This window comes from Erythrolamprus reginae, chromosome 2, assembly GCF_031021105.1.
Source record: "Erythrolamprus reginae isolate rEryReg1 chromosome 2, rEryReg1.hap1, whole genome shotgun sequence".
In the NCBI taxonomy this organism is placed as follows: Eukaryota; Metazoa; Chordata; class Lepidosauria; order Squamata; family Dipsadidae; genus Erythrolamprus; species Erythrolamprus reginae.
The window spans coordinates 177,004,384-177,015,704 of NC_091951.1; the positions used below are offsets into that span (position 1 = coordinate 177,004,384).

The 11,321-nt window shown below is 40.4% G+C and overlaps 1 protein-coding gene across 10 annotated transcripts in view; it reads left to right on the forward strand.

Annotated features, from left to right (window-relative positions):
* Positions 1–11,321, forward strand: part of SCN8A (sodium voltage-gated channel alpha subunit 8) — an 88,417-nt gene extending 77,096 nt beyond the window's left edge. For all 10 annotated transcript variants that reach the window (XM_070740495.1, XM_070740492.1, XM_070740491.1 and 7 more), the window contains 5 exons: positions 718–771; positions 3,373–3,510; positions 5,197–5,301; positions 6,821–7,091; positions 9,645–11,321. In XM_070740495.1, the coding sequence (XP_070596596.1) occupies positions 718–771; positions 3,373–3,510; positions 5,197–5,301; positions 6,821–7,091; positions 9,645–10,789 (1,713 nt within the window). In that variant the 3' untranslated portion in view covers positions 10,790–11,321. The remainder of the gene's footprint in view (positions 1–717; positions 772–3,372; positions 3,511–5,196; positions 5,302–6,820; positions 7,092–9,644) is intronic.

The window sequence follows — 11,321 nt, forward strand, 5'->3', positions numbered from 1 at the left end:
ATTAACTCTTGTTCTGAATCCAAGGAGGAGCTAGATAATTGATCTCCTTCTGAGCTGTCTGCCACACTCTCCTCCTCCCTGTCACTCATGTCTTCTTGGTCAGAGGAGCCTTCATCAGCAGATTCCACCAGGGGCAAAACAGGCCTGCAGCATGTGGATGTCTCCCCCACATCCACAGTCCTTGGGGCAGAAGCTGGGCCAGAGCTAACCACAACAGTTTCTTTATTTCTCAAGCCAGTTGACACTTCCCTCTTAGGCAGGGGTTATATCATTTTGATTGCATAAGGACCAATATTTGCAGAAGTTAGTGTTCTAGTAGTGTATACACTATATAATATTACGGATTCTATTATGTATTCAAACTGATTGAACCTTGCTTTAAAAGCCTTTCAAGCAGCTTACAAAGGTTGGAAACTGTAGTGTTTTATATCCTGGGATTACAATCTAAAAGATGTGACAAAATGGAGAAAAGTTGGGGTGGGGGGAATGAAACTGATATTAAATCACAAAATGGAAAGATAGATATACAGTACACCTCTTGGGTATTTAGAACAAGATAAAAATGTTAACAAATGAATATTCCTATGCCTAATTAAAAGTGAATACAGCATTTCAAGTAAGAAAAAAAAGTTGGCTATTCATGTTGCTCTGTGCTATTGTTACCCTGCTTTGTTCCCCCCCCCCTCCCCTTTAAAAAGAAATATGCTTTTTCCATAGGCTACCTTCAAAGGCTGGATGGATATAATGTATGCAGCAGTAGATTCTAGAAAGGTAATATCGCTATGAACCTAGCACTACTTTTTAGGCAAAGAATTGTAATCAATCCTTGATCTTTGCCCAGATACAACTGTTTACTTTGCTAAGTGATTTGCCTATTTCCTGAGTTTGGGATATTTATCTGTTTTTTGGTCAAAGACATAGCTCTGATTTCCCTGATAGTTTTTCATCCATATACTAACCAATTCAATTCAATTCAGTTTATTAGATTTGTATGCCGCCCCTCTCTGAAAACTCGGGGCGGCTCACAACAACGATAAAAACAATATTATAATGGCACAAATCTAATATTAAAAATAACTAAAAACCCCATCATAATTAAAAACCAAACAGCACATGCATACCAGACATAAATTATAATGAGCCTGGGGAAAAGATGTCTCAAATCCCCCATGCCTGGCGGTATAGGTGGGTCATAAGTAGTTTACGGAAGACAAGGAGGGTGGGAGCAATTCTAATCTCCGGCTTCTAAGACCAAATAAGGCAAGTTGGTTGCTATTATTTGCTGGGCAATAGAAGCAATAGTGCCTTTATTATTTTATATGAGAAAAAATGCTAATTGTTTCAAAGGAAAGTTTTAAAAATGGTCCTATTGTCAGATGTCAGTTGCATCTTCTGTGTACGGAACCTGATCTCTTCTGTTATTCAGAATAAAAGAATATTCAGCAATGGCCCCAGAATCAATTTAATTAATTTAATTAGAGTGAAATTAAAGAGGATTTACTGTATTTTTCAGACTATAAGACGCACCTGTATATAAGTCACACAATTATTTTGAAGAGTTAAATAAGAAAAAAAATGTTTTTGGCTTTCCCAACACCCAGGCGCACTCCCAAACCCTCTGTGTGCCCAGTTTCTTCAAAAATAGGCCCGGGGTTTTTTGCAAAAACAAGGACATTTTTGCCTTTCCCCAACCCCCAGGAGCACTCTGCAGGCCTCCCAAATCCTCTGGGCACCCCATTTTTCACAAAGATGGACCTGCTTTTCACCCTTTTTTGGAAAAATGGGATGCACTGAGGGTTGGAGAAGCCTACAGAGTATTCCTAGGGGCTGGGGGAAGGCAAAACACCATTTTTGCAAATAAGTGGCCCATTTTCCCTCTGTTTTTTGGAAAAACAGGGCATGTAGAGGGTTTGGGAAGCCTTCAGAATGCTCCTCGGGGCTGGGAGAAGGCAAAAACATCCCCATTTCTTACCCATTTTTTTGCAAAAACAAAGGTGTTTTTGCCTTCTGCCAGCCCCCAATAGCACTCTGCAGGCCTCCCAAGCCCTCTGCACAGCTCTTTCTTGAGAAATACAGGCCCTTTTTTTTCAAAAATGGAATTTATTTATTTATTTAGTTAGTTAGTTTATTTATTGGATTTGTATGCCGCCCCTCTCTGGAGACTCGGGGCGGCTAACAGCAATAATAAGACAGCGTATAACAATAATCCAATACTAAAAACAATTAAAACCCATTATAATAAAAAACCAAACATACATACAGACATACCATGCATAAAATTGTAAAGACCTAGGGGGAAAGGGTATCTCAATTCCCCCATGCCTGGCGGCAGAGGTGGGTTTTAAGTAGCTTACGAAAGGCAAGAAGGGTGGGGGCAATTCTAATCTCTGGGGGGAGTTGGTTCCAGAGGGTCAGGGCCACCACAGAGAAGGCTCTTCCCCTGGGTCTCGCCAAGCGGCATTGTTTAGTTGACGGGACCCGGAGAAGACCCACTCTGTGGGACCTAACTGGTCGCTGGGATTCGTGCAGCAGAAATGCGGGAGTGGGGCTTCAGGGGGGCAAAAATGACTGTATTTGGTGTATAAGACACACATTTCCACCCTCTTTTGGGGAGGAAAGTGTATCTTATAATCCGAAAAATACGGGTATATACCTAATGGATCCCTATGAGCCTTTGAATCAAAGGGCAACTTTTCTAATCATTAGGTTTTGCATAATGTGTAAATTACAATGATTTCCCAGAAGAGGACATCATTTAATCATTTAGTTCTTTACTAAATGTGTGAATTTAACCAGAAGCAATATAATTAAACTGCCCTATTTATTAGATGCATGTGAATTTCAGATAAAATAGAAAAAATGTAAAAATAATTTGAATGCAGTGAGAATATGACACAACACAAGATATAATCAAGATTAAATGTCAAATGAATCTAAATGCAGTACAAAAGTGAGCAATACAAAATTAACATGGATTATATGGAGAGAATGAATAAAGATCAAAACTCAGAACAAATGGAGGAAAAAATATTAAAGGGTGAAGAGAAGGGGAAATGAGTAAATTGTAAATTGTAATTAGATCCTCAAAAGTAATGTTGAAAGAACAAAAAAGCCAATGTATAAAATGGTGCATGCATATAGTATCAATGAGGGTGGTGTGCAACAATAGAAAGATTTGCAGTACTATAGTGGGTGGTGTTAGTATAAATAAGATTTAGTTAGATTTCCTTTTTATTTTACCTTAAAACAATACACTGTGATTTATTACCTTAATAGATGGAGTATATATAAACTGGATTATGTGTACCCCTCTTCCCCACCTTCTCTCTCTCCCCCTACCCCAATGTATAATTATTTTGTCTCTGCTTATAGGTAGAAGAGCAGCCCAAGTATGAGGACAACATCTACATGTATATTTACTTCGTCATCTTCATCATCTTTGGATCCTTCTTCACCTTGAATCTCTTCATTGGTGTTATTATTGACAACTTCAATCAGCAAAAGAAAAAGATAGGTCAACTTTTCATATTGTCTAATACAGTGTTTCCCAACCTTGGCAACTTGAAGATATTTGGACTTCAACTCCCAGAATTCCCCAGCCAGCAAATGGGGAATTCTGGGAGTTGAAGTCCAAATCTTCAAGTTGCCAAGGTTGGGAAACACTGGTCTAGTACACAAGAGGAAGGAAGAAATGAGAGAAAGATACAAACTAGAATGACTATTTAATTATCAACTAATAATGATAGAGGAGAGACTGTCCCAAATCTCGCTGCTGCTCATCCAAAATGTAAATGATTAAAAGCAGATGCTCACATGCAAGTCAGCTATGGCAACTGTAGTTATAGTAAGATGACATTGAAGATGAGTGAAAGAGGCATTGCAGGTAGTCCTCGACTTACAAACATTCATTTAGTGACTGCTCTGAAAAAAGGTGATTTATGACCGGCTCTCACACTTCTGACCATTGCAGTATCCCCACCATCATGTGATCAGAATTTGGATGCTTGGCAAATGGCACCTATTTATGATGGCTGCAGCATCCCAGGGTCCTGGGATTGTCATCTGAAACCTTCCTAGGGAGCTTCTGATTAGCAAACTCATTGGGGGAAGCCAGAATTGCTTAGCCACCACATGGTTCATTTAACTGCAGTGATTTGCTTAAGAACTGTGGCAAAAAGGATGTAAAATGGGGCATGACTCAATTAACAACTGCCTTATTTACCAATAGAAATTTTAGTACTATAAATTTCTATATAGAGCACTGCACACCAGAACAGCTAGACACACAAACATTTTTCCCGAATGTCATCGCTCTGCTAAACAAATAATTCCCTCAACACTGTCAAACTATTCAATAAGGCTGCATTACTATTAATCTTCTCATCATTCCCATCACCCATTTCCTCTCACTAATAACTATATAAGTGTAACTTTGTTGTTTTTATCCTTACAATTTATATTGACTGGTTCTTAATATGATTTGATCGCTTATTTGTACCCAGACTATCATTAAGCATTGTACCTTGTGATTCTTGTATCTTTTCTTGTATACACTGAGACCATATGCACCAAGGCAATTTCCTTGTGTATCCAATCACACTTGGCCAATAAAGAATTCTGTTCTGTTCTGTTCTGTTCTGTTTTGTTCCGGCCCAACCATAGTCGTAAATTGAGGACTACCTGCATAAATCAAACACAAAGGAAAAGCTTAGTATCCTTTTGTATAATTGTTTTCATTTGGACTTCTTCAACTATGCCCCAAACAAAGTTAATTAGTAAATGTACAACAGGTATATTTCACATAAATAATTTCCTGTTGGACAAGTTTCTCATGCCTTTCCATTTCAAAAAATGATAGCATTACAAAATGCTAAATTGAACATTTGTTCTACCTCAGGCTTCCCTAAACTGATGCGTTGGATTACACATTACCAGGCATCTCAGCTGTTAGGCCTGCAGAGAATTATAGTCTGAGGTGTGGTGGGCAGTACACTGTCTTAGACGTTCTCATAACAGAACTAAATAGAATTTAACTCTGTGACACAATTACTTCTAGAGATGGGGCAGTTTCGTTGCCACACAAAGTATTGTTACTTAAATAGAATGGCTAAGTACTCTTTGCATATGCACCATAAGCTTCAAGTAAGATTGAATGGATTGTAACCAACCTCCCTCTCTTCCCCTCTTCCCCTTTACTTTGGAGGTCAGGATATCTTTATGACAGAAGAACAGAAGAAATACTACAATGCCATGAAAAAATTAGGCTCCAAGAAACCTCAAAAGCCAATTCCCAGGCCTCTGGTAAGTTTTCCAATTTTTTTCTAGCATGCCATTCCTTATATACTCAAGTGGAATCTTTCATCCCTCCCCACCCATTGAGATTATTCAGGAATGCAAAGCAAAATTATTATAATTGCTAATGGATGAAAATATCAATTGGGAGATTTCTGGTTCACGCTAAACAGACTTGAGGAAACCCAAACATCTTTTAGTCTCCATTTCATCATCCTGGGACTATGCTATTATCTTCCAGAGTTCTTGTAAAAGTCATGCCTGAGAAAGAAATTAATGCCAGATGAGAAGTCCCCTCTGGCAAAATCCACCCAGTCAGCCATCTATGATCTTATCGGGCAACAGCAGATAATTTTGACTTTCCTGTATGATGTATTCAGGTATAAATACAGGTGCGGATACCTCATCCTATCCCAATAACTGGGGGTGGGGAGCCAAATCTTCAGTACTTTGTGGAGACCAGGAGGGTAGGAGCCTGCCAAACTTTAGGGAAGAGGGTGTTCCATAGGACAGGGGCTTCCATAGAAAGAGCATACATCCTAGCTACCATAAGATGGTAAGCTGAATGTGAAGTTAATCATACTATAATCTTATATGTACTTATATGCAGCTAAGCTTCATTAAATACCATGCTGACTGAACATTTTTCAATCGGCCTTTAAGCATCCCTTCAAAATGGGAGGAAAAAACATCTCTGTTGCCGTCTTATTAAAATCTTCTTTAATTGGATAGTACCAAAGGTATACTGAATACAGTGATACCTCGTCTTACAAACGCCTCGTCATACAAACTTTTCGAGATACAAACCCGAGGTTTAAGATTTTTTTGCCTCTTCTTACAAACTATTTTCACCTTACAAACCCACCACCGCCACTGGGATGCCCCGCCTCCGGACTTCCGTTGCCAGCGAAGCACCCGTTTTTGCGCTGCTGGGATTCCCCTGAGGCTCCCCTCCATGGGAAACCCCATCTCCAGACTTCCGTGTTGTTGTGATGCTGCAGGGGAATCCCAGCATCACAAAAACGGGCGCTTCGCTGGCAACAGACGTCCGGAGGTGGAGTTTCCCAGTGAGGGGAGCCACAGTGAAATTGCAGCATCGCAAAAACACAGAGGTCCGGAGGTGGGGTTTTGAGGACTTGGGGGGTTTTGCGATGCTGCGTTTTCACTGATGCTCCCTTCGCTGGGAAACTCCACCTCCAGACTTTTGTTGCCAGCAAAGCGTTCATTTTTGCGATGCTGGGATTCCCCTGCAGCATTGCAAAAACACAGAAGTCCGGAGGTGGGGTTTCCCATGGAGGGGAGCCTCAGGGGAATCCCAGCAGAGCAAAAATGGGCGCTTTGGCTGGCAAAAGGGGTGAATTTTGAACTTGTACGCATTAATCGCTTTTCCATTGATGCCTATGGGAAGCATTGTTTCGGCTTACAAACTTTTCACCTTAAGAACCTCGTCCTGGAACCAATTAAGTTTGTAAGACAAGGTATCACTGTATTTCACAATGTTGATGCACATTTTTTCTCTGTATAATAGAACAGAATCCAAGGCGCTGTCTTCGACTTTGTCACCCAGCAAGCCTTCGATATAGTAATAATGCTGCTCATCTGTCTCAACATGGTGACTATGATGGTTGAAACCGATACTCAAAGCAAAGAGATGGAGGATATCCTCTACTGGATCAATTTGGTCTTTATTATCTTTTTCACTTGCGAGTGTGTGCTGAAAATGTTTGCCTTACGCCACTATTATTTCACTATTGGATGGAATATTTTTGATTTTGTGGTTGTGATACTCTCCATTGTAGGTAAGTACACAGACATATCTTCATGTATCTAGCACAGTAATCAAAGTGCCTGGAGAAATGGACAATTCTAACGTTCAATTGCAAACATCAAAATGAAAATGCGAACTTTTTAATAGTGAAACTGAAACTGATTAAGAGCTGAAATGTTGGTTCTTTCTTTCATTAATCAGTTCTTTTATAGCCAACTAAGGGAGTGAAATAATTCAGCAGTTAAAGATGCCAAGCTTGTCAGTCAGAAAGTACAAGTGGAGTGACAGGGTGAGCTCTTGTTACATGCCCCAGCTCCTGCCCATCTAGCAGGTGTTTGCAAAATGCAAACAGATAAATAGCTACCACTGGAAAAGTAGCAGCATTTCATGTGCTTCAGTGCATAGTCCTTCTGGCCACATAACCATAAAAATGTCTTCCTCAAATAAAAAGCAGAGATGAGCACCACCTTCTAGGGTTGGATACAACCGGGCAGGGGAAAACCTTTGCTCTTTATGGACATTAATGTATTCTGGATTATACTACTTTACAATGTAATTTGAGATTGCCTCTTAAAATTGCTACTTAAATAGAATGGCTAAGTTTTCTATTAAAATTAATTCAGGAGTGATGGAAAAATTCTCATTTCATCACTAGACTCAATTCAAGGTTCTGATACTTTAAAACCAAGACTGAGTTTGGCATAGTCCAAAGGACAACTGCGATGACCTGGGGCATGGCACGAAAGCAACACAGCCAGAAAACAGCTCTAACTCCCCTTTACTGCTGCAACTTTGCCCCCAAACATCTCCACGTTTACTACAAGTCCTGGAGCAAAGCTCTGACAGGCACCTTCAGCAGCTTCTGGCTGCGAGTACTCCAGTAAGCAAGGTTAGCTAAACAGTAAACAGGGACAGCAATCCAGTAAACCAAGTTATTCAAGCAGTAACCAGAGCAAGAAGTTCAGCAAAGCAGGCAAACCGGTCAAGCCCCACAAAACAAGGCACAGTAATCGCCAGGTGTCTGCAGGTGCACATGAGGCTCCACAGATTCAACACTTGTTCCCAACAAATGCCCCACTCACCGGCACCTCCTTACATATCAGTCCCCAGTTATGCCTTCTCCTCCCTCCTAGCCAGCTCAGTCTGTGTTGGTCTCGCCTTCTCTCTTCCCTCCATGCTCTAGGGCAGTGTTTCTCAACCTTGGCTGCTTTAAGTCATGTGGACTTCAACTCCCAGAATTCCTTAATGAGCATGGCTGGCTGTGGAATTCTGGGAGTTAAAGTCCATACGTCTTAAAGCAGCCAAGGTTGAGAAACACTGCTCTAGGATCAAGAAGGGGTGGTCCTTGCTTTTCACCTGAGCGCTGTCTCTCCTGCTCCTCCCTGTCTGAAAGCCTTTCTAATCCTGAAAAGCCTTGCCTGGACTGACTCTGCCCTTCCCCAGTTTCCCCCAAGACCAACGGATCCATCCTCTCAATCTTCTGTTCCAGCTCATCTTCCCCCACAGATTCTGTCAGAGCCTGACAGACAACTATTTATATGAACTAATTTGATACTTTTGAGATTTTCCTTGGCAGTCCTCTGTGTCTGCTTTCTGTACGTAGCTGAGTAAACGGTCATGCAGAGAGGGTATTTCAGTATCAAAATGGTACAGGCTCCCCTCTTGCTCTTTCCTTTGGTGCCACTTAACAGTTTAACTGACCATGGGGCATTTTAAGGATTTCTAGTTGCTTATGGTAATCGTAATCAACTACAGTTACTGTATATGAGTGCTGATGTCAAATTTTATTTATTTATTTATTTTATTTGTTTTGAATATTTGGCATTGGGCTTTACAGGTAGTCCTCATGTTACAACTTTAACAGAGCCTACCTATTACAGTCAAGAGTTACTGTATAACAGTCATAAAATTGTCCAGTAATATGTGACCAACATGATTTTACATTTTTGTAGTGTTCACTTAGTGAAACACCATGGTCATAAGTGTGAATCCACTGTTTGCTATGAGGATGCTTTTGCAGAAAACTGGAAGTAAGCACCAATTTTTGGCAAAAGTGTCCTAAAATGTGGTCACATTCCAGTTTAAGTGCAGGTGTGTTGCTGAGCACCTAAAGTGCAGTCAGATGGCTGCGGCTTTAGATCTGGGTCCCATTTTTCAGGCAGGTCTTAATTTTGAACGCTCCCCAAACAACCGGTCATTAGTTGAGAATTACCTGTAATAATTGAATTGCAATTACTGAATGGCAATGAATGATTTAAAATCTTATTAGAGTTTTTTAAAGTTTTGTAGTTATATTAATTGGATATTTAGATATATATATGATATATTGTTTTTGATATGTTGTGAGCCGCCCCAAGTCCTCGGAGAGGGGAGGCATACAAATCCAATTAATAAATAATAAATAAATAAATTACCAAAAGGACCCATTGACCAATAGATGGTCTCTTTTAAAACAAGCTGTGATTTTCTTAGTCTCATGTATTGTCTCTTAAATTTGCCCATTATTTCCATTGCTTCTGAAGAAAGAGTGTGAGACGACTGGACACAATTGTAACTCTCTTTTCTCTCTTCAATATTTTTAAAGGTATGTTTTTGGCAGAAATCATAGAGAAATATTTTGTGTCACCAACTCTCTTCAGAGTCATCCGCCTGGCCCGTATTGGTCGAATCCTGCGCCTGATCAAAGGAGCTAAAGGGATCCGCACCTTGCTTTTTGCCTTAATGATGTCTTTGCCTGCCTTGTTCAACATTGGCCTCCTGCTCTTTTTAGTGATGTTCATCTTTTCCATCTTTGGAATGTCAAACTTCGCTTACGTCAAGCATGAGGCTGGTATTGATGACATGTTCAACTTTGAGACTTTCGGCAACAGCATGATATGCTTATTCCAGGTCACTACCTCAGCTGGATGGGATGGGTTGCTCTTACCCATCCTCAATCGTCCTCCAGACTGTGATTTGGATAAGGAACATCCTGGGAGTGGCTTTAAAGGTGACTGTGGGAATCCTTCCGTAGGGATCTTTTTCTTTGTTAGCTATATCATCATCTCCTTTCTGATTGTGGTAAATATGTACATTGCCATCATCCTAGAGAACTTCAGTGTGGCTACAGAGGAAAGCGCTGATCCTCTGAGTGAAGATGACTTTGAAACCTTCTATGAGATCTGGGAGAAGTTTGATCCTGACGCTACTCAGTTCATTGAATATTGCAAGTTGGCAGACTTTGCAGATGCTTTGGAGCACCCTCTTCGTGTTCCTAAGCCCAACACCATTGAACTCATTGCCATGGATCTGCCAATGGTCAGTGGGGACAGAATCCATTGTCTAGACATTCTCTTTGCCTTTACCAAGCGTGTACTGGGTGACAGCGGTGAACTAGACATCTTGAGGCAACAGATGGAAGAGAGATTTGTGGCTTCTAATCCTTCCAAAGTGTCTTATGAGCCCATCACCACCACGTTACGGCGCAAGCAGGAGGAGGTCTCTGCAGTGGTGATCCAGAGGGCTTACAGGGTCCGCTTAGCAAGGAGGGGATTTATCTGCCGAAAAAACGTCTCCAACAGAATAGAAAATGGAGGGACAAAAAGAGAGAAAAAAGAAGGTACTCCATCCACAGCTTCCCTCCCATCTTACGACAGCGTAACTAAGCCTGAAAAAGAGAAACAGCGGGCCGAAGAAGGGAGACGCGAAAGGGCAAAAAGGCAAAAAGACGCCAGGGAATCCAAATGCTGAGATGATCTATAATAATAATAATAATATTAACTGTAGAAAACTCATGAGCAGAAAAGATTGTTTACAAACTTCCTGATAAAATATATATCAATAGCGAACAGCTGTGGAGAAACTTTAAAGATCTTATACCAAACATAGTCTGCTTACTGTGTGACCATGTTGCATCTCAAAGCAGTGATCTACCACCTGTTTAATGGACCCATCTAGACCAATATATTAAAAAAACAGGAAACAATGCAAAGGAGAACAAGGATTTTATACAGTCTGGGCAGGTGGATACTGCATGTTCCACATCAGTTCAATGCAACTTAGGACAAAAAAAGCAAAATAAAACACACACACAAACAAGGGAAAAAAACTGCTGCTTGAGGATTCATATTTTTTTCCAAAGCAGCAAAAAATTGTTTTTTTTTTTCATTTTATTGAAAGGAAATCTGGAAAAATATCACTTAAAGGGTTGTTTAGTTCGTGCAAAACTAGATTTTCATACTTGACATTTAGTTTAAGCAGCAAAAAAAAACAAAAACAAAAA